At 32.0% G+C, this 21,493-nt stretch overlaps 3 protein-coding genes across 4 annotated transcripts; 1 reads left to right on the forward strand and 2 right to left on the reverse strand.

Annotated features, from left to right (window-relative positions):
* LOC137826398 (uncharacterized) lies at positions 1-5,144 on the forward strand. Of its 2 annotated transcripts, none has more exons than XM_068632357.2 (4): positions 1-643; positions 1,168-1,653; positions 3,774-4,286; positions 4,778-5,144. In XM_068632357.2, exons 1-4 carry the CDS (start codon positions 113-115, stop codon positions 4,859-4,861), a joined length of 1,614 nt encoding a protein of 537 aa, XP_068488458.2. In that variant the 5' UTR covers positions 1-112; the 3' UTR covers positions 4,862-5,144. The 2 variants fall into 2 exon arrangements, 1 of the variants encoding a protein (XP_068488458.2); XR_016515061.1 differs by having other exon boundaries at positions 33-643; positions 3,820-4,286.
* A 2,340-nt stretch (positions 5,145-7,484) lies between these two features.
* Positions 7,485-9,955, reverse strand: LOC137826964 (U-box domain-containing protein 1). Its single transcript, XM_068633129.2, has one exon. The coding sequence runs from the start codon at positions 9,638-9,640 to the stop codon at positions 7,589-7,591; it is 2,052 nt and encodes a 683-aa protein (XP_068489230.1). The 5' UTR covers positions 9,641-9,955; the 3' UTR covers positions 7,485-7,588.
* Positions 9,956-20,236: 10,281 nt separating this feature from the next.
* LOC137826417 (LOB domain-containing protein 21) lies at positions 20,237-21,073 on the reverse strand. Its single transcript, XM_068632376.2, has one exon. The coding sequence runs from the start codon at positions 20,908-20,910 to the stop codon at positions 20,356-20,358; it is 555 nt and encodes a 184-aa protein (XP_068488477.2). The 5' UTR covers positions 20,911-21,073; the 3' UTR covers positions 20,237-20,355.
* Between the last annotated feature and the right edge of the window lie 420 nt (positions 21,074-21,493).

The following is a 21,493-nucleotide window of genomic DNA, read 5'->3' on the forward strand; positions in this document are numbered from 1 at the left end:
TTTTTTTTTAATAGCGGAAAGCTTTTTTTAAAAAACGGCTATTGCTTAGTGTGTAACAGACTGAACTGAATCAACTACTTCTACTCGCACTCAGTCTTTGGTGTGTTGTTCCATGCCAATAACAATGACAAGCACTGAAGAACCCTCTCTTCAACACTCAACCAACGGCGATGCGGAACCTAACCACCACCACGATATTGAAGATGATGAAGAAGAAGAAGATGATGACCAATACGACGAGGACGACGACGTCGTTCAGCAACCGAATCGCGGAATTCCCCAATCGGCAGCGACCAAGCTGCGCGAGCAGCGTTTCAAGGTGGAAACCCTATCGCGGCGGTTGTCGTCGGAGCTGGTTCCGATCCGAGTGCACGACGTGGTCATAAACGGCAACACTAAGACCAAGGATTGGGTAATTCAAGCGGAGCTCAGAGGCGTAGAGAACGCCACCAGCATGCAGGAGCTTATGCAAGTTTCGCAAATCGCCATTGCCAGGCTTCAGGAACTCCAAACCTTCGATTCCTGCATGTTTCGCCTCGAGGCTGGGCCGCGAGAACTCCCAAACACTGTCAATGTCATTGTCGACGTTGTTGAAACCGGTAACAAAGTTTCAGCCAAATTCAACGTTTATAACAAACCCTCGGTACACTTTCTTCTCATCATTTTGATATAATGCATTGACTTGAACTGGATACATGTAACTTTGGTTTGAGGCATTGCATTGTACAGAAACGAGTGTGCAAATATACGAGAGCGTATCAAGTGAGAAGTGAGAAAATTAACTGTGATCTTTAGTATTACTTAGCTAGTCAAGCATAGATTTAAGTGAAACTAACCTTGACAGTCTATGGCCTCACGCTTTTTAAGTATATTCTACTGCATCATAGTATTTAGACAAAACTTACTTTAAGTTCCTAAGGTGTTGTCTCTACTATTTTTCATCAGAATTGGATATTCATCTCGGTAATTTATATAATCCTTTAATACAAAGCTTTATTGTTGGATTACTGAGATGATACTCTAATTCTGATGAGAGAACAATACAAACAACACCTATGGGAATGTATCTAAGTTTTGTCCGAACAATTTTTTTCCTGTTTGGTTTGAGGTGTCAACAAGGGCAAGGGAATCTAATTTTTATTTGTGCGAAAATTGTGTTGTTTGTAGACTAGTTCTTGGACTGCTGAAGGTGCTCTTAAGTATAAGAACTTTTTGGGCTATGGTGATCTATGGGATGCTTCTTTGGCCTATGGGGCCAACCAAGGGACTGAGGTGAGTGCCGGGGTGCATGCCCCTCGAGTTAGAGGGTTTTTAACTCCTATTGTGGCACGGCTATCCATGCTTTCCCAAGATTGGCAAGAGGCTTCCTCGTACAAAGATCAGTTACTGGGTGCTTCTCTTGGCTTGATCTCGACGGAGCACCATGACTTAGCATACACTCTTGGATGGCGTACCTTATCAGATCCATCACAGATGTCATCCAGGTCTATAAGAAGGCAGCTTGGTCATGGTTTAGTGTCTTCTTTGAAGTATACATTTAAAATTGATAGGAGAAATTCTCCTATCAGACCAACAAAAGGATATGCTTTTCTTTCCTCCACACATGTTGGTGGCCTTACTCCAGATCACAGGAGCTTGCGGTTTCTGCGCCAGGTGTGACTAAATCCTTTTATTTTCCTTCAATTAATATTAATCTGATACTCTGCAAATTTAAGGACAATGCTTAATACATATTAACACTCGTGTTAAATGATTTTGGTGTAAGAAGTATTGAAATAATCTCGAGAGTGGCTAGAATTCACAAATTGATGTGATCTGAAATTTTAAAATGATTTGATAGAATGAATAAGTAGAGAAATATATGACCAAAACACTATATTTTTTTATATGGAAGGAGTTCATCTCCTTCATCAAAGATCTCTTCTCTTATAAGTAGTCGTTGCATTTGGAAAAACACTGAAATTGCTTCTTCTTTTTCTGTTTTTAAGTTTTGTTTTTTCAAAATCTATTTATTGTAGAAAAAAATTAAATATTTTTATCTTAAGAAGTGCACTAACAAATGGCCCCCTATACGTCATTTGTTACCATGTTGACCTCATTCAGTTGGATTTTATTGTTTGTGATGATAAAGGGGTACTTGCTACTCTCCCTTGGGACAATGCGTGTGATGAATGATAGATATATTTATTTTTCGTTTTCGTAATTAATTTGTCTCTAGAACTTGATTGGTTGCTTATAGCCTTATTATTCATTTTTGAGTTCAATATCCCTTGGTGGGACTGAAATCTCACCTCAGTGCAAATGTCCAAGGAAGGATTTCACAAGTACGAGGTTCAAGGAACTCTTTGCCATTTGCAGCCTATCCTGCATGAATTAGATGCAAAGTGCTCTTTAATATTTTAACGTATATCAAATCAGTTCTAGATGCTTTGTGTCTTCTAATTTAAAGAGATAATATTTATGTACTTGCTTCATATATGGGCATGTGAGATTAGCCTATAACTAAGAAATTCAGCCAAGATAATTAGATAAACCTTACTGACCAAAATATGTATTTCCTTTTGAACAATAATTTGGAAAAGTCAAACAAATTTTTCATTAGGAGGGCTATTTTGTAGAGGGAAGGGACTTGGGTTCTGATTAAGATACCACTTATATGGGGAAGTATAATAAATGCTATGTCACGGATGCATTTTAGTAAAAATTTCCCTTGTTCCCATTTCCAGTCTTTCTTGGATGATGCTAACAAGTGCAACTTTCATCTGACATAGATTTTTATTTTCTATGAATCTAAATCTTACTGGTTAAATCTTGTTGTTTTTATCATTAATTGAGACCTTGAATAAAATAATATAAAATAAAAACAAGAAATAGAGAAATGAATAATCAAACTACCCCAAAATAGTTTGTTTGTGTTGTTGGACATCATTATGACTAACATTATGGGGCTGTTTCTTCTTTCTTTCCACTTGTTTTTCTATGAGTTAGTTCATGGTAAATTATATTTCTTTTTCTTTATTTTTACCTCTCTTTAATAACTTTAACCAGTGGTAGGAAGATAGTTCCCATAATTTTTGTGCGGTTGCACTGTGTATGGCAAAGGAATCAGTTACTGGATGGTAGATGCATGGCCTGCTCATTCTTTTTCTTGGTGATTTGTGCTGGATGCTTTTGGTTGTAGTAATTGTTGAGGATGAGGCAGCCTTTAAGGCATGGACTATGGTCACAGTAACATAACATTTGTTGTAGAAAACATCGTGTAAACCTCCATTTTCTTCCTGAAATTATAAAGGGATGTCATAATAGTCTGTGGGTTTTAACGCTGGGAAATAAGTCCCTGAACTTGAATTGCGTTTGTCCCTGTTGTTAGTCGTCTACTAATTCCTTTGGCCAATATTTCATGTGGTACTTTATCTGCCATTTTGACACCCTGGTATTTTACAGTAACATATGACAATGTAAGGAAGAAGTGGCCATTACTACAAATAACTGGGCATCCATGTTTCTGCCAAAAGGGCAGATAGCATGGCACATCAAACGTTGGTTAATGAAGTTAGTGAATGACTATTTATAAGGACTAACTTGACTAACAGAATCCAATTTCTGAGACTTATTTGCGAAAAGTTACATGCAGAGACTATTATGATAGTGCCTTACAATTTTGGGGACAAAAATGGTGTTTACTCTTCTACATTGTAATTTTTATTTTCGGTGCTGTTATATTTGAAAACTCTTTATTGAGCAACTCTGTTAACTCTAAAGTTCTAAAGCAGGAGTTTGATGTTCGCTTTGCCGTCCCTTTTGGGTTTTACAATACAGCTCTAAACCTTGGGATATCTGCTGGTGCTGTTTTTCCATGGGGTCATGGATTCAAAACCAAGCCATCTCCCCTTCCAGAAAGGTTTTATTTGGGCGGTGATTTTTCTCCAGTTTGCACCCTAGGAGGGCCAACAACCTTATGGGGATTTAAAACTAGAGGATTAGGTCCTAGTGAACCTCGGAGGGTAAATAGAGATGGATCTGATGATGACAACGTTGATTCCTCTGGATGGGACTTCATTGGCGGAGATCTTGCTGTTACTGCTTTTGCTGATCTCTCTTTTGATCTTCCAATTAGGTGGTTGAGAGAACATGGAATACATGGTCATGTTTTTGCTGGTTCTGGGAATGCTGCGAAATTATCTCAGAATGAATACAGGCACTTCTCTCCTCGGAAGTTCTTGGAATCCTTTCGAATGTCTGTGGGATGTGGATTTGTTATTCCTACTAGACTCTTCCGCCTAGAGGTCAGCATCTATTTTAATTTCTTTATATTTAATTAGAAAGATCAAACTAACTAAAAGTTGAGAGTTTGGGGAGAGTTTGAAGTAAAATGTCAGTTATGAAGACAAAATAGAGGATTTTGGGTAAACATGTTATATTTCGACAATAAAGAGTGTGAAGAAAAGAAAAGAGAATTATAGAATTTTTTTAATCTTGAAGTCTTGTTAGTGGGTTAAATCATTTTACTCTTTTTGGTCTTTTCCCACATTCAGTTTTGAACTGACCACTTATGACATATCTGTATGTATTTATCAGCAATGATATCACTTGGTATTTGAATTTAGCAAGGTAAGTTTAGGTGAACAATCTGTTGAATTGATAGGTTAGGATTGTTACCAGGATTAGTAGATCTCTTTCTTGTGGTACCCATCTCCCGCACTCCACCATACCTTTTTTTTTTTTCTTTCTAATTTGCTATTTATGTGTTTCTTCACGAACGTATATCTTGTTTCAGGGTAACTACTTTTACATACTCAGAAAGGGTGAGCAAGATCGTGGGAAGACTGGATTTAGGTTTAGTTTTTCAGCTCCTTGGTAGCAGCCGTTCTCTACCATTTTTTGTTATATTTTGATGTAGTTCTCCAATCGTTAAATAGTTCTTTGCTATCTCGGCACGGTATTTTCATTTTCTTACCTTAAGTGTAGCAAAATACGAGGGCATTCATTCATAGCATATTTTCTCACCGAAAATAACGCACTCTATACTGCAATTTTAGATGCATTGCCACTGAGAATTCTTAACTTTTTCCAGCTTGCTTGGATTGTAAAGTACAAACCACTCTTTCATTGGTTGAGATTTCATCCGTGTGGAGATTTTTTTAGTCATACTTTGTAATTTCTGCGTATTTTTCTGTAATATTTTGTTTCTTTTGTAAGATGCAGTTAGACCCATCATATGCACGGACTACAAAGCTTATGATTTCTAAATTTAATGGTTAAATAGTTTTTATAAATAAGTTATTTTAGGATAAATAATATACTCTTGGATGTTTCAGAAATATATTATTATTAAGGTATCAATTAATAATTATTTTTTAGATAAAGTTTATATGCTTGATTATTTTTTATTATATTTCTAATATATTATTTAGTTACAATAAGACTTAATATTATAAAAGTATCCAACTAAAAGGTAAGTTATAAAAGATGCGATTAACTTTCATTATTTTCTCATTATTGTTTATATATGTGATTACTCATTTCAAGTGATCGAAATTTCACTCCATTTGACTTAAAGGTGGACTAGTTTCTGGTAAGAACATAGAAATGATCATTTAAATTTATAATAAAATATTTAAATTTTGAAATAAAGTTAGTTTTAAATTGAAATGGATAAATTATTAAGAAGATCAATTATACAAATAAAAATAAAGTAATAATATAATTAAAAATATGCCAAGAAGTTCTAATTAATTAAGAAAAAGAAGATAATAAGTAATATAATAAAAATAGCTGGTGTAGGGAGGCGATTTTATTAATGAACTAGTCCATGATGCGTTGGTATTTGTTTGTATATAAATATCAAAAGTGTACTCAATAAAATTAAATTGAAGCAGAAAAACTATTGGTTAAAAGTTTGGATGTAGCTTGCTATTTTATTTATTTATTTTGTATATAATAAACAACTTCATTTAATTATACTTGATAAATTTAGTCATTAAATTTGAAACAAATGTTAGATGACATACAAAGGGTATGCAGTTTTAATTTATATAAATTATGATTCTATAATAAAATAACTTTTTTGGTAACTACAACTTTATTTTTATTTTTTTGCATATTTTTCAATTCTTGCCAAATTCTTTTGTAAAGAACAAATAGTTTATTAAAATTAAAAATGAATAATATAATATAAACTTAGAAGACCTTAACGACGTTGACATAATTAAAAATTGAAAATTAAAATCAAATAATTATAATATTGGAGGATCAAAATTGCAATTAAATCGTATATTTATCAAAATATTACAATTAAATGAGTTTCATGATCCTCCACGTCCGGTATTCTTCATTTGAATAGCTAGTTTCTTTAGTTATTGGGCTTAGGCCCGTTAACAAAAAGGCAATTGCTATCTGTACCCAACACTTTTGAACCTGCACCCAACACAATTTCAAAATTCCAAAAATATTCTTTATTCTGAAAATGAAAATCTGAAATTGAAAATAATGTACTCCGAAAAAATTGATCCATAAGAGATTATTGTGTTCTGGATATAAAAATCCAAAAAGAAAAATCAAAATCTCATTCCAGATAAAAAAATCTGAAATTGAAAATAATACATTCCAAAAATATTTATTCGGAAGAGATTATTGTGTTCTAAAAAAGAAGGCTAAAATGTAATTTTATATGTACCCATTTTTCTAAAGGTATTTTTGTCTTTTTCCAGTGTAATTGGGTGTAATGATAGGTGCAGGAAGCAATTGCCTAACGAAAATATCTTTCAATTTAAACCATAATAATATTTAGTATATGGTATAATCGTTATTTTCAAAGAAATTTCATTTCCCACCCAAGGAATGAAGTAATAATGTTTTTGAAATTGAAATGGAAATTGAAGCAATATATATTAGTGATTCAAGATTTAATAGTTAAATTGCTAATAATTTAATATAACTTTTATTCTTAATATACCACATCAAACAGTAGTAAGAAAAAACAACACCATATTTGTAACTTCACTTACAAATATTTTCACTTGTATATATAAAATTGAAAATAAAACCAAATCAAACATGTCATACCATTTAAGTTTAATATCACACTATAATATCCAATGGATTTTAATATAATTACATAGTTAAGAGGCTAGCTCAACCACATTAGTTTAAATAGAATAACCTCTACCATCAAAATTCAAATAATGTGTCACATTCTGTAGAATAAAAAATGTATCTAAAATCTTCAACACCTTGTAACATACCTCACCAATCCAATTTTTAGCCTTCCATTTACTACACCAGCTGACATAGTTAATAAACTAAGATTAAATGACTACATAGAATTTCTCTTTGCATTATTGATTTAATTTAATATAAACTTCATATATAATTATTAAAACTAAGTAAAATAAATAAATAATTAGTCTCAGAAACCACTCATCCAGGGATTATTTCCTACTCAGGAGTCATTGAGCAAAGCTCCATAGTTTTGAAACCAAAAATGTAAACAGTAAATGATGAACTATTTTTGAAGTATACCATTGATTCACAAAATATACAACTGTGAAGTGATGTGATTACAGAGCCTACTCTACTAGTGGTCTCATCAAAGAGATTGATGAGGCTGAGAGCAGCACCTATTGAGGAGTCTGAGCAGTGCATCTGCTTTTCTCCTAGCTCTCAAAGATCCATCAGCAGCCAAGCTTTGAAGAGAAGGAATGCTTCTTGGATTTGCCAAGAGCCTCCTTGCCACCACTTCCCCCTCTTGTTTGCACAGTCCTAGCAAAAGGGTTATTGAATTTTCCTTCCCTTTCACTGAACCAAATCTCATAAGATCAATAAGAAGTGGCACCAATGCTCTACTATTTCTTATCTCTTCTAACCCCTCAGAGCAACCAAGGAGCAAAGCAAGCACTGCAAGTGCATCATCTGTTATGCCAGCCTTGTCATCCATCAGCAACTCAACCAGCATAGGAACTGCCCCACCCTTTACAATACTAACCTTGTTAGGATTGTAAACTGCAAGATTGAACAGTGCAGATGCAGCATCTTTTTTCCCTATTGAAGTGCCTTCTTTCAAGAGTCCAACTAAGGCAGGTATTGCCCTTGATCTTCCTCCAATTTGCACTTTGAGCTCATCCACCATAGACAAACTATATATTGATGCTGCTGCATTCTCCCTTGCCTCCATCGTCTTCCCTGATTCAAGTACTTCTACTATGCTATCAACTGCTCCTGCCGCCATGATCAAAATCTTGTTGTTGTCAAATATCGAGAGGTTGAACAACGTTGTCACTGCATGCTCTTGAATTCTTGAATCTTGAGATCCTAGAAGTGTTACAAGAAAGGGAATAGCTCCTACCTCAGCTATGACACTTCGGTTAACCATTCCGGTTTTTGCAAGTAACCGAAGTTCATATGCAGCTTGCCTTTGGATATCAGCAGAACCAGTTGCCAACTTTCCAACAAGAAATTCTGCTGTCATTTTGACAGCATCTGCAGCAGCTTTGTTTGCAGAAATATGGTCGATAGCCTCCTCCTTCGAGTTTTTCTTCTTCTTGTTGTTTCCCTCGGTCGTAGGCTCATTCACTGGGACATTGTTGTCATAGCACCATTGCTGAACAAGGCTCTTCAATGCATAGTTGGGTATTAAAGCAGTGTGAATTAACCTTTGCCCACTTTTGGGGCAAGTATGATGACCAGAGTTTATCCACTGTGCAATTGATGTTCTATCATATGTGTGCCCTGATGACACAATCACGGGGTCCCTCATTAAGTCAAGTGATATTGGACAACGAAATTCATCAGGAACATTCGGTGTCATGGACTGAGAGGATGAAGAACTATCATGTACTTTGCTATACAAAAATGAAGACAGTGGCTTACAATCTTCTTCATTTCTACCACTCTCTCCATCTCTGAATATCATGGATTTGGAATAAGAGACCAACGATACGAGGTTGTTTATATTGGAGACAATGATCAGTCCTCCTGTGCCAGCTTGGTTCTGAGCTTCAGCCTCTAACTTGGATATTTCTCCATCATAATCCGATGGGGTTCTCAGACCAATGCTGCTAAGTATTTCTTCCACTTTTGCAAAGTCAATAAACCCTTTGTTCTTCTTGTTTTGTAAACTATTGTTGGTCATTGCTTGTTTAAGTTGTTCTCTTCGTTGAAGCTCTCTAGGATCAATGAGTAACTCAGCCCTCTTTGCTTGCTTGTGAAGAAGCTCCACTTGTTCCCTAATATCTGATGTTACATTAAGCAAACTCAAAGGAAGGATTTCAAGGGCCCTTCCCATCTCCTTTACTAGCACGTAAAATTGGTTGGAAATGAATTCTAACTGTATGAGACTCCAAAGAGAGCTTCCATCCTTGCAATCTTGGATCAAAACCTTAACTCTTCTTATCACAGAGAAGAGTTCTGTGAGACACAGGATTGAAGAAGGAGGAAGTGGAGTACCCGCTTCTTGCATCTCTTCAAACAAAGAAGAAAGAATCTTGACCCTCCTGATCATGGATGAAACGTTTCTGGTGTGTACGAAGGGAAGCTTCTCCATCGAGTCAACTTCTTTGGATATGTGAATCAAAGAATCTAGCAGAGATCCAGATGGTAACAAGCCTTGGGAAACCATCATAGCAGATAGAACATCATTCATTGTGTCCCTCACCTTAAAGAGGGTGTTTCCTTCATTCTCATGGTTCACAAAATTTGCCTCTTCAAGGAATTGGATTATTCTGAGACCTTTTCTAAGGCATTTTTTTACATCAAAATAATTGTCAAAGAGGTTAGCTGTTTAGTTAAATGCATCGTATTTTTGGCTCTTTCTATTTGTCAAGTTTGTATAAAGACAAGAAGAAAAGTATTAAAGAGAGTTGATGATTACTTGGGGGGCTGCCATTTGGAGGATTCTCCTGGCATGCAAGATTAGTGGTATTCCCCAGCCAGTTTTTAATTCAAACATGAATACTTTGAGCCATTTTTCTATTCAAACGTGAATAGTTTATGATAATGAGCCTTGTTAAACAGCTATCAGTTGCTTGGTTTCTCCACCTTTGAAAATATTTTTCACGATCTCCAAATGAATATTTTTCATGCAACTTGACATTTGATAAATGTTCATGCCACAGCACCCCAACAGATGCATAACATTTTCATTTTCTTGATCTGCCGTTTCATGAAAGTTAAGCATTATACTTAGATCATGACTCCTGAAATCCTCAACGGATCATCGTGCCATCCACTTACCGCTTCTGATGTCATATCTGTCTTCTCTACAATAGAATCCAAACTTTCACATTCCATTTCAACTACTGTTCTTGCTTTTGCATCATGTATTAAATGTCAAAGGCCAGATATTAGACGCAAATTAGCTACACAGAGTTACATCTAAAACTAGTTGCAAACATAGAAGAAGACAAAAGCACCAAAAATTGTACAATTTTTCTCCAAAATTAGCAAAATGGTTACAAAACTTTTTTTTTATTATAAAAATAGGCAAGCGCCCGAAGCAAGCACGCACGAGTCCTGTCCATTGAAGTCTTCTTTCATACACATAATATTTTTATGAAAAACAATTATGAAAAAGTCGTTGTAAAAATTCAATAAAGCTATGATTTTAAAGTGTTTTTTTTCAAAACTTTATAAAACTTATTATTGCATTTTAAAGGGAAAAAAAAACAATTAAACACCGAATTCGTATATGCAGAGGACGAGTTCAATTTACTGAATTTTCACCAATTTATAGATAATAGTGACGACTTCTTCACAAATATTTTTTACACGTATGGAAGATGACTTCAATGAAGATACTTCTGACTCACATAATAAAAATGTATTCTATGATAATTTCAAGGAAAAATTATACTGTTTTGGTGCTTTTGACCTCAGAAGAAACTCCCAGATTGTACATAAAATCAATGAATATAACAAATTCTGGAATTTTGAAACAGTAAAAGGTCTCCTCCACTGTAGCAAAAATTTTATGTTTCTGGCCGGTTCCTGGGCTATGTAGGTCAAACTTTTTCCCTACAATAATGATTTTATGATTACATGTCACAAACAAATGAAGCTAATATAGTGTTCTCTATATGTATGTAGCTAGGACATATATAGGGGAACATTATTTAGCCAACTAAGACCACTTCACTTCTCAATTTTTTATGTTTGTTTGTCTATATCACAGGGACAACAATTTTAATTTACTGGTTTCAATATAGGAGTGTTTTGAATACAACTCTTTGAAAAAATGAAAATTAATCTAAAAAATTGAAAGCCTGATGAAAATCATTTTTTTTATTTTCTTAATATAAACGGCTTGTTCAAATTCTCGATTGAAAAATAAAAACTATATAAAATTGCTTATTATATTTAAATATAATATTATATATTTAGAGTTAAATAATAATTATGCCTACTTGTTTTATGATTTGATTAAATTTTGTGCCCGTTATTAAAACAAGATAATATAATTTATTTATAAATATATACAAATTAAAGTTATAAATATAATAATAATTGTACAAAATAATTTACAATATATTGTTTTATTTAAAGTTATAAAAAATGTTTAACAATTTTCTATAAAAAAGTTTAACAATAATTCTATAAAAAATGTTTTACATTAACAAAACCTAATCAATCCAAATTGAATCATAAAACATTAGTTTTATTTGGTTTGAATTTATATTAAAATTAAACTAAATTTGTATATTTAGTTTGAATAATTATTTAATAAAAATAACTATAAACCGGGAAACCAATCCCTTAATTCAATGTATCCCTTTGGAGTGAAGAATTAATAGAAGCTTCCTTAACTCCTTGCATTATCACCTAAATTTGATGTTTATGTTAAATTGTCCGAATTTTTATTTACTTTTATCAATTTTTAAAACTTATACTTTGTGTGTAACTTGTTTAAAGTTGCTTTTCGAAATGAAAAAATTTATTTGCATGAATATTTTATTATACAAATTTATTTGAATTATATTTTTATGTGAATTTATATTTTAAAAATTTGTTTTTAAATAATTTTATTCAAAATTATAAAAATAAAAAAATATCTATAAATATTCATGAATATTAGGAGTAAAAAAAAATCTACAAACATCTTTTCACATATACGAATAATTAACAAAATCACAATAAGTGGGTTAGATACCGATCATTACTATCCTAACTAGCATTGTTGTTTGTTGGCCCTAATGGACAAAAATTCCAACAATTTTATGGGATTCCTCATTTTAAGTCGAAGTGGATAGGGTAATAGTAAGTCACATACAAAAACTTTCACATCCAAGTATGTTCAAAGTAGAAGCTAAGAAATGACAAAAAAATTTAGAAAAACATGTGTATATTCTTTGTTTTTTTATCGAAAAAGAAATAGAAGTATTTAAAGGATATTTAAATCTAGTACTAAATGTTACACGAAGTAGCTTCATAAAGTTTCTACATAATACTTCAATAAAATCTAACATGATCCAAATAAACAAACTCTCAAATACTAGATGCATAAGATTCATAACATGTACTAGACATAAAAGTTCCGGCAACACAAAAAATATATTTAGATCCTCTAACTCCATTTAACATAAGTGCATCTTCACCTTATAATTGTGTTTTCTATTTACCCTATAGAAGTGAACATTCACACTTAACCACTTGGTTAAGTTCGTGTCTAGTGGGAATCTTCTTTGGATTTCTCATCATATTTTGCGTAAAACAATAACTCATAAACAAAGTGTCACCATAAAATGTATGGTCCTTAAATCAATGGTTTATTAGCTCATGGTATATGATGAAAGGAAAATTTCTTTTTTACACTTCTCTTAAAAAATGCATATATCCCACAAATAAAATATTATATTATAATAAAATGATATATTTTTTAAAATATTGAATGAATGTAAATGGTGTCATTGTCCGTGATTAATTATTACTTCACCACACCCTTACACAATAACAAAAATACATTTGTATTGTATATTGAGAGAAAAAATGTTTCCTCAAAAGTATCATTAGAAGAAAAAACAACATAATAGTATAGGATGAACTTAGAAAATGTAGTGTGGGAATGGCAGTGCCCTAGGCCTTTTTGCTAGATGAGTCATAGAGTATCTTCTGAATTATGGGTCACTCTAGTTTCAGCCCAGAACAAATATTAAAATATTGTTTACCTTTATTCACATACCTACTACAAAACACACAGTACTAAAACTAAATTAAATACAACACACAACATAGTTATTGTAGATCACAAGCATGAAAAAAAAATTCAAAAGGAAAGAGTTGAAAAATTAGCCATCATAAAATATTATCTAATATTTAATGATTAGAAAAATATAAATGCAATTAAAATTATTTAAAATACTTGACACAGTGTACAATAAGTTACTAATCATATTAATTCAAATATAATCTTTCATGATGATAGTACAAAATATTGAAATTAATTGTTATTTTATTTGAAAAAAATATTATATATGAATATATCAAAACTAAATTTGTCAATTATAATGATCAATTAATAGATATTTTTATTAATTATTACGAAAATTTAGAATTGACTATATTTATAAGAAGTTTCGTACATACAATTTATATGCTAGAGAAGACATAAAGTAGGCTATATGAAATCTTGAATTAATTAAGTTTTTATTTTCGATGATAATTTTTCTTATTTTTTATATTAAATTCCAATGAAAGATATTTTTTTAAAGATTATTTTAATATAATAAGTAAAATTAATATGTTAGCTTTCTTAATTAAAATAATATATAGTTAGATTTATTTACATTTGGGTTTAGAGAGACTATGCATTTACTCTTACGTAATATTTTCTTTATGAAACAATAAAAAGATTGTAGATATGAAAAAATATGACTGTTAAAAGCATATATTTGATGCAAACTTTAAGGTGAGTCAACCCATGATCTTGTTGAGCCCATGATTCCCTTGAATGAAGTCTCCAATCTTATGGAACTTCTATTAGCCAATGACTTACAGTTGACTAGGAAGTCAACTACAAAGCCTAGGCTAGGTGCCTTCATCATCATCCATAGCCATTTAGCAGCTACAACCAATTTCACTTCAATTCTCAATCATTCCCATCTTCTTCATATATCTTACTACAACTATTTCTTTCAACTTTTCATTCTTCTCATCAACTTTTCATATTTTCGTGCAACAAAAACAGAAAAAAGTACCCTTTATTTACGGAAGCTCAAAACACATCGCACGAAATTTTTCCATAAATAAATAATACATTTTTTAAAAAAAATCTCGAAATGGACTTGAGAAACTTTATTTTCCTAAATAGCACATCACTGTTTATAGTGGGAATTCAATTCATAAAGAGTCGATGGATTTATTATCAGTTTTTTAATCGATATAAAAATTTTATGTTGCTGAATTTATGTTGTCATTACAACCACCACAAAAATTCCATAGAATCGTCCTTATTTTGCACTAGGGATCTTCGTTTTGAGTTTCTGTCGTCTAAAATGTCAATGGAATTTGGTTCTTCTGAGTTGTTTTTTTTTTATAAAGGGACTGATAAAAACTGAATTTTTTTGCAATTAGGATTCAATATCCAGATAGTCGAATTCTCAAAGTGTGAATAGGGATAGATGCTATTTGGAAAAATAAAGTTTTTCTGAACTCATTTTGTAATTTTTTAAAATGTATTATTGTTTCGACCTCAAGTCCGTCATGGTCAATTATCGTATTCAAGGTATTGTCTGTTTTGGAGGTTGGTGTTCTGTCACAATTTTGTCTTGAAAAACCGTATCAGAGGATTGAGAAGGAGGAAGTATATAAACTGTCTTTGACCTCAACTCCTAAATGATGTGAGACTATATTGACATACGAAAACAATTATTTATAAAAAAATCCACATCGCACAGCTAAATTGATTATCTTTTCTTAATTTACTAAGAGACTTAACATTAGGGTAAACTAATGTACACTTCATTTTTTAAAAAGAAAAAAAGTTAGAAGAAAAGGTATACATTGAAAACGTCTATTTTGCTTTATTATAGATAGAAGAATTGATTTCCAAAGATTCAAAACGAAAAGACTTGAACATAATGTTTACAGTGAAATTTCCAAATGCAGAATCTCTCCACTACTGTGTGACAGTCACTTTCCAAACTAAAGAAAAAAGATGCAAAATAGTTTGTGCATGTCATTGATATGGTAAGCAGTGAAACAGTTGATGATATATTTGGTTTTACTTTTTTTGGTTTCACTTTAACGTTGTGATCTCTGAACAAAGAAGCAGCAAACACTGTGTTTGTATTTATTATTTAGTAGCAAGAGAAAAATTTGGAATACCTTCAGTAAACTGTAATTGGTCTGGCTTAGTACCATTCCCCTACCTCATCTTTGGCTGTTATGTTTTTCCTTCACTTATTGAACACACCAGAAAGATGCTTCTTCCTCCAATCAACATATATTTTCTATTGCACTATTATAGAACATTTGACATTACATGAAACAAATAAAAGTGAAGTAATCGAAAAATTAATGTCACCATCTTAAAATATTATCTTATATATTTAGTGATAATAAAATTATAAAATGCAATTAAAATTATTTAAATTCGTTGACACGCTATATAAGACCTATTTTGACCTTTCTTATTACCATCGGAAAAAATAAAGATAATAACTCATTTCAACTTAGTAGACTTATAATATGTTTAGTTTTAGTAGTGGCTTGTAAATGTTGATTTCATTTCAGCTTTGTTAAACAAAAAGAGAAAAACAAGTATATTGATCCATTGGGGGGAAAAACTTTAGATGCGTTTAAGTGGGAAAATGCTCAGATTTTAAACGTTCTACTTTTGGGGTGTGATAAAGACAAGTTCTAACAACTTGTGCTAGTAAAAAATATTGGAGGATATCTAAAGAGACATAGCTAGAACTTGTTCACTACAAAAGTCTAGGTCTTTGTGAATAACGAAGTAAAATTCTTTTTCACAATCTAAACCAAACTATTCTTACAAAGATAGAATGAGTCTAACTAAGTCACAATCATTTTACATATTTCTTTTTGTGTGTGTACTTTCTTTAAAGTGCATAGGAAGGAATGATATTTTTATACACTATGATACACAAGTTAGTATAGGGTATTTAGGAGTTATAAATGATATTGAATATAATTTCTACCTATTCCATGACAATCTATTTATATCTTTTTGTGATGGGCTTGCTCATACCAAATTTTTTTGTTAATTTGTGTTTACAATTTGCCTAGCAAGATAATCTTTGATTAAGGTCTACTATTAAGTTCTCATTTTTTTAAAGGTATGTTGATTAGGCAATTCATGTGGAAAGCCAACTTGACTTATGGATCAAGTGACACGAATGGGGATTGATGATCGTTCGACCATTGGATCGACAAGACTAAGAGGCAGAGAAACTGAATGGTACAAAAGGTTTCTCAAGTTCGAGTGTTCAAAGGATGAAGGTTAATCTCGAGAGGTCGAGATACTGAACGTTACACTAGCCTCCAAGCTCAAAGTTCAAAGAATAGTAGAGTTAGGAAAGAAAAATTCATTTCTTCCAACGATGTTCATAGGTCAGATCCCATTAGTTTGGGGTATTAGGTATAAACATGTGGCCCCATGAGCTCAAGCAACGAAATATTGAAATAATTTACAAAGAGTCATATCCTCCTTCGATAGCAAGCGCAATAAATGTTTGTCATGCGGTACAAAAGCATTTGAAACATTACATTTTATGGGTCGTAAGATGCAAGGGGATCTAATAGTTAGGGATTCGTGACTCTTGGTTCGCCATGTTCATCCTCGCACCTATAAATAGCGAGTGGGATCAACCTTAGGTCCACTGACAAACTTGTCTTTGATCGTCCGACTATTCAAGAATGTTTTTTTTTTCTTTCTTGAGGTAAATATGTCTTTCTCTAGCCATGTTTCTATTTTTGAGGTTTTCAAGCGAAAGAAGTCAGGATTTTGAGGTAAAGGTCGTGTTGGTGTTTGATACTAGTTCGGGTCCAAGATCAGTGCAGAGTACTCCATCTGTTCTGAAATACTTCGAATACCGTGATTGATCATAATAATTTCAATAGAGTTGATATTGAAACTTGATTGATACAAATAATTTCTCTTGATGTTGAAAAATTGAAAAGGTTGAAACAAGATTGATAAAGTTAACTCTCTCTTTTAAAAATTAAAAATAAAGCTAGTAAATATTTCAATTAGTTTAAATTAATGATCACATTATAAAAAAAAGTCTATATTTCATTTATAGTTTATATTTTTCTAAATTTAACAAACCACTTTTTTAAGACAAAATGGTAATTCAACTGATAGAGTGAATTTTCAATAAAACAAAATAAATAATAGAGAACCTGATTTAAATAATGGTATTCGAGTTAATAAATTGGTGAGATAGGAGTATGGTCGGTTGCCGCTCACAAGCTTTTGACCGAGTCAAGCTAGGGCCATTCATTTATATACACCTCACATCTTGTTTATTTTTGTTCTCCAAATCTTCATTTAAAGTGGAAAAACTTGTGCATCAAATTAAAATTTAATAACTAAGTTAAGATTGCATTAAATAAAAAGAATTAATTAAGTACTAACTATCAATTAAATTTAAAAACTTTAAATTGATTTTTTATTAAAAAGAATAATTTTATTGAGTATTTCACTACAAGGAAATGTAAAGATAGCTTTAAAATTTAACGTCTAGTAACATGAGATATTATTACAATAGATGAAATCGACTCTAAGACGACATCAAATATTTATAATTTTTCTATAATATTTAATACATAAAATTATTATATATTTTAATGATATATAAAAATATTCAAAAAAAATTTAACGTCAATCAATTTAAATAAATATTAAATATATTTTAAAAATAAGATATTACAATGAATTTAACCAATTCAAATAATATTAAATATGTTTTAATAATAAACATATTTTAAAAAATATATTACTCTAATAATATTAAATATGTTTTAATTTTTGTAAAAAAATTGGGTTAGCATCGATTAAGTAAAATTATTTTTTATTAGAAATGTGTAAAATTAAGTTTCTTATTTTTTTTAAAATTTGATATGAATTTTAATATTTTTTAAAATTTCTCATTATCCTTAGAATATTACAAAAATAAGACTTAAGAATAATATTAAAAAGTATAATGCTCAACTCAACGACAGATAAAAAAACTCTTACATATATTCCCATTTAAGAATGAAGTTTTAAAATTTATAAAATGACATAAAATATAAAATTAGAATTAAAGAAAAAGAAAAATATTATTTCAAAGTAAAATGAATTTAAAATGGAAGTTTTTTCTCAGTTACAATCACATAATTAATATTCTAAATATTATATCTAAAAATATAATATACAGTAACTTTATTATTTTAATTTGACCATCCAATTTTAATCTAACTACTTTAGTTGAAAAAAAAGGCGGTTGATCTTGATTGTTGATTACTTTACATTGATTACATAATTAATAAAAAAAAAACAGTGAAACATAAGTTTAAATATGTTTTGGTTAATGTAGTGGTGGATTAGTTTAAATATTAACTTGATTCTAATTTTTTTTAACAGAAATTGTTGACTTTTTTATAAAAAATATAAATAAATAAGAGGTATTTTAGGAATACCTCAATTCTTATACAAAATATCAATCTAAGTCTTTTTCTCTCGGTTGCACAGACAAAAATACTTTAAATTTTATCTCAGATACAAACACTCAAGATTTCAACCAAAGATTATGAAAAATTAAAATAACAAGAAAAAATGAGAATGATACCAGAAATTTTTAGATGGAAAACCCTTTAAATAGAAGTAAAAAACCACCGGCGAGAGAGTCAAAACTTCCACTATAATGGTACTGGAAGTACAATGAATTCCTCTCAGGCTAATAGATAAATAACCCGAAAACAAATTCTCTCTATATGGGTTAAACACTTATACCCAAGAGAAGAAATAGAGAGTATAGAAAAAAAAAAGAGGAAGCAAGTGTTTGTTGTTGTGTGTTATGTGTTACATTGCTCGAAAGAAGTCACTATATATAGTGGTTCTAGGAGACAACAATAATAAAAACAATTAATTGAAAATAACTTCCCTTTGATTACAATTAATTGTGGCAAGTAACCTCCATTTAATTGCAATTAATTGTCAACGCTAAGTAACTTCCTTATTATTGCAAGAAAACGGAAAGGTGGGTCATAACCCACAAACACCTATAAGATACACCATTAAAATCTCTATATTTATCAGGTAGACCTCCAAATATTTTTTTGACAAACATAAGTGAATTAAGATACTAATCAGAATAAGAAAAACATATCCCGGATTCTTTGCACTTTACTTAGTACCAAACTTCCAGTGCGCTAAAGTAATTGTTGATGTGAGAAATGATTTACCTTTTAATTAAGTTAAACTAATGTTTAGAGGAAATGTTAAAGTTGTGTTGATGTTTGATTTAGATTAGGTATATGGAGTGGGAGGTGATAAAATAGGAGGATAAATGTCACCTCAAACTCAAAGTGATGGTGTGGTGGTAGAGTGAGTGAGGAAAGGGATGGAAGATGATAATGCACCTATCCTCCTCCAATTTCTAACACAGACCCCACTTCTTTAATGCGCGTCCTTTTCCCTTCAAACAAACAACGGACCATTGGGTGTGGAAACCAACCTTCCACGCCAACCGTCCGATCAAGATCAATCCCTAACCCTCACGCACTACTACTGTTAGACCCACTTCCCTCTCCAGCCACCAAAGAGGGATTAAGGGAATCAAACTACCAAACACTCCACCCTCTTCACTTTACATCACAAATACCTTATCTCACTTTGCAAAATCTTCTTCTTCTTCTCTCTTTCAAGTTTTTTATGCATTTCACGTCTCTCAGAAGAAGAGATAACACCAAAATTTTGATGAATGGAGATACATTATTAGAATATACGTGTGTTTAGGGGCCCAAATTTATGGTCAGTGTACCATCAAGAGGAGCATCAACTTGAAAAATCATCATAAGACCAAGAAAATCATTATCATCCTGTAGTTTCTAGCATGGACAAAATTTATATACACGTCTATTATTTGACTATAACCTATTTTAATATAATTTGCGTTATTATTTTATGATTCACTTGAAAAATTGAAACTATTTTGAATTTCGAATCAAGATGTATAGAAGAATAACAGTAGGTGAAAGTGGTGTTCAAGTAGCTGAACAGGAATCACGAAGCAAAATATTTAAAAATTAAGACCAATTCATTGCAGGAGTGTTTATTTATTAGCATATACAACGTAGTCGCTGCTTCTGATTGATCGGAATTCAGAACAATTGCAACAAAGGAGAGGGAACATAAGATCATAATATATAAGGGATTGGAATGAAATCATCGACCATTTCATGTCTGGTCAATAGCGGAGATTGAGAGGAAGAGTTGTGGAAGAAGTTGTCGTTGAAATCGGTGCAAGAGAAAAATTCAGGGAAGGGTGGCAAACTAACATGGGAATTGAAGGTATTGGTGGTGGTGGTGGCGGTAGTGGTAGTGGTGGAAGGAGTGGTGGCAGCAGCAGCATAGCGAGCAAGACGGTCCTTAGCAATGGCAAGGTCGTGTTGAAGCTCCACCATCTTCCTCTGCAGAAGAGCTATGGCACCAATACATCCATAAATGGGGTCCCTGAGCCTGGCTTCTGCTTCATAAGCAAGAGAATTCACCGTGTCCTCTCTCTGCTCCTCGGGAACTTCAATGAGGATCTTGCTCACATTGCTGGCTCCAAACACCTTGTGCACCTTGGCAAATTTCTTGCACTCATCAGAGCGAAAGTAAGGTGCAAATATACAATTGGGTATGCATCGTCTCTTCAAGAACTTGCAGGCTGCACAAGAGGAACTTGAACGTGGCTCGTAACCCTTCATGGCTCTCAAAATATTCCTTCCACTTTACTATAGTGTTTGCACTTATAAGTATATGGTTCTCTCCAAAGGTATTTTGCAGAATTGGTATTTAAGGCAAACCATGTTACCTTGCCCATTGGCTCAGCTAGGTCGCAGGTAAGGGACTTGCATGGGCCAGTGTTGTTCTTTTAATGCATTTATTTTCATTTGTTCATAATTTTTATTTATTTATTTTTGCACCTATGGCATCCATTCAAATTGGGAGTGCAAAAGTAGGTCCAAATAATTGATTCATGTGGACAATGGGTGGTATGAGTTGGTAGTTTTCAAGTTAGATATGATAGTTCATGAATAAAGATGAGGATATTTTGATTGATAGAAGAAAAGAAATATTCTCAAAAAAAGCTAAATTATCCCTTGGCAGTGAGAGGTATGGTCATTAGAAAGAAAGCAATAAGATCGAATTGAGTACTTTAAATGTAGTTGGAATCTTCAGTACAACAGAGTGGAGCCAAAATTAAAGCTAGTGAAATGTTGTTTTTATGCTTTCTTTATCATTAGATATTTCGTTTTTTCCGTTATTTTTTACTTCTGCTACCACCCT

This window comes from Phaseolus vulgaris, chromosome 8, assembly GCF_051622355.1.
Source record: "Phaseolus vulgaris cultivar YP4 chromosome 8, ASM5162235v1, whole genome shotgun sequence".
NCBI lineage: Eukaryota > Viridiplantae > Streptophyta > Magnoliopsida > Fabales > Fabaceae > Phaseolus > Phaseolus vulgaris.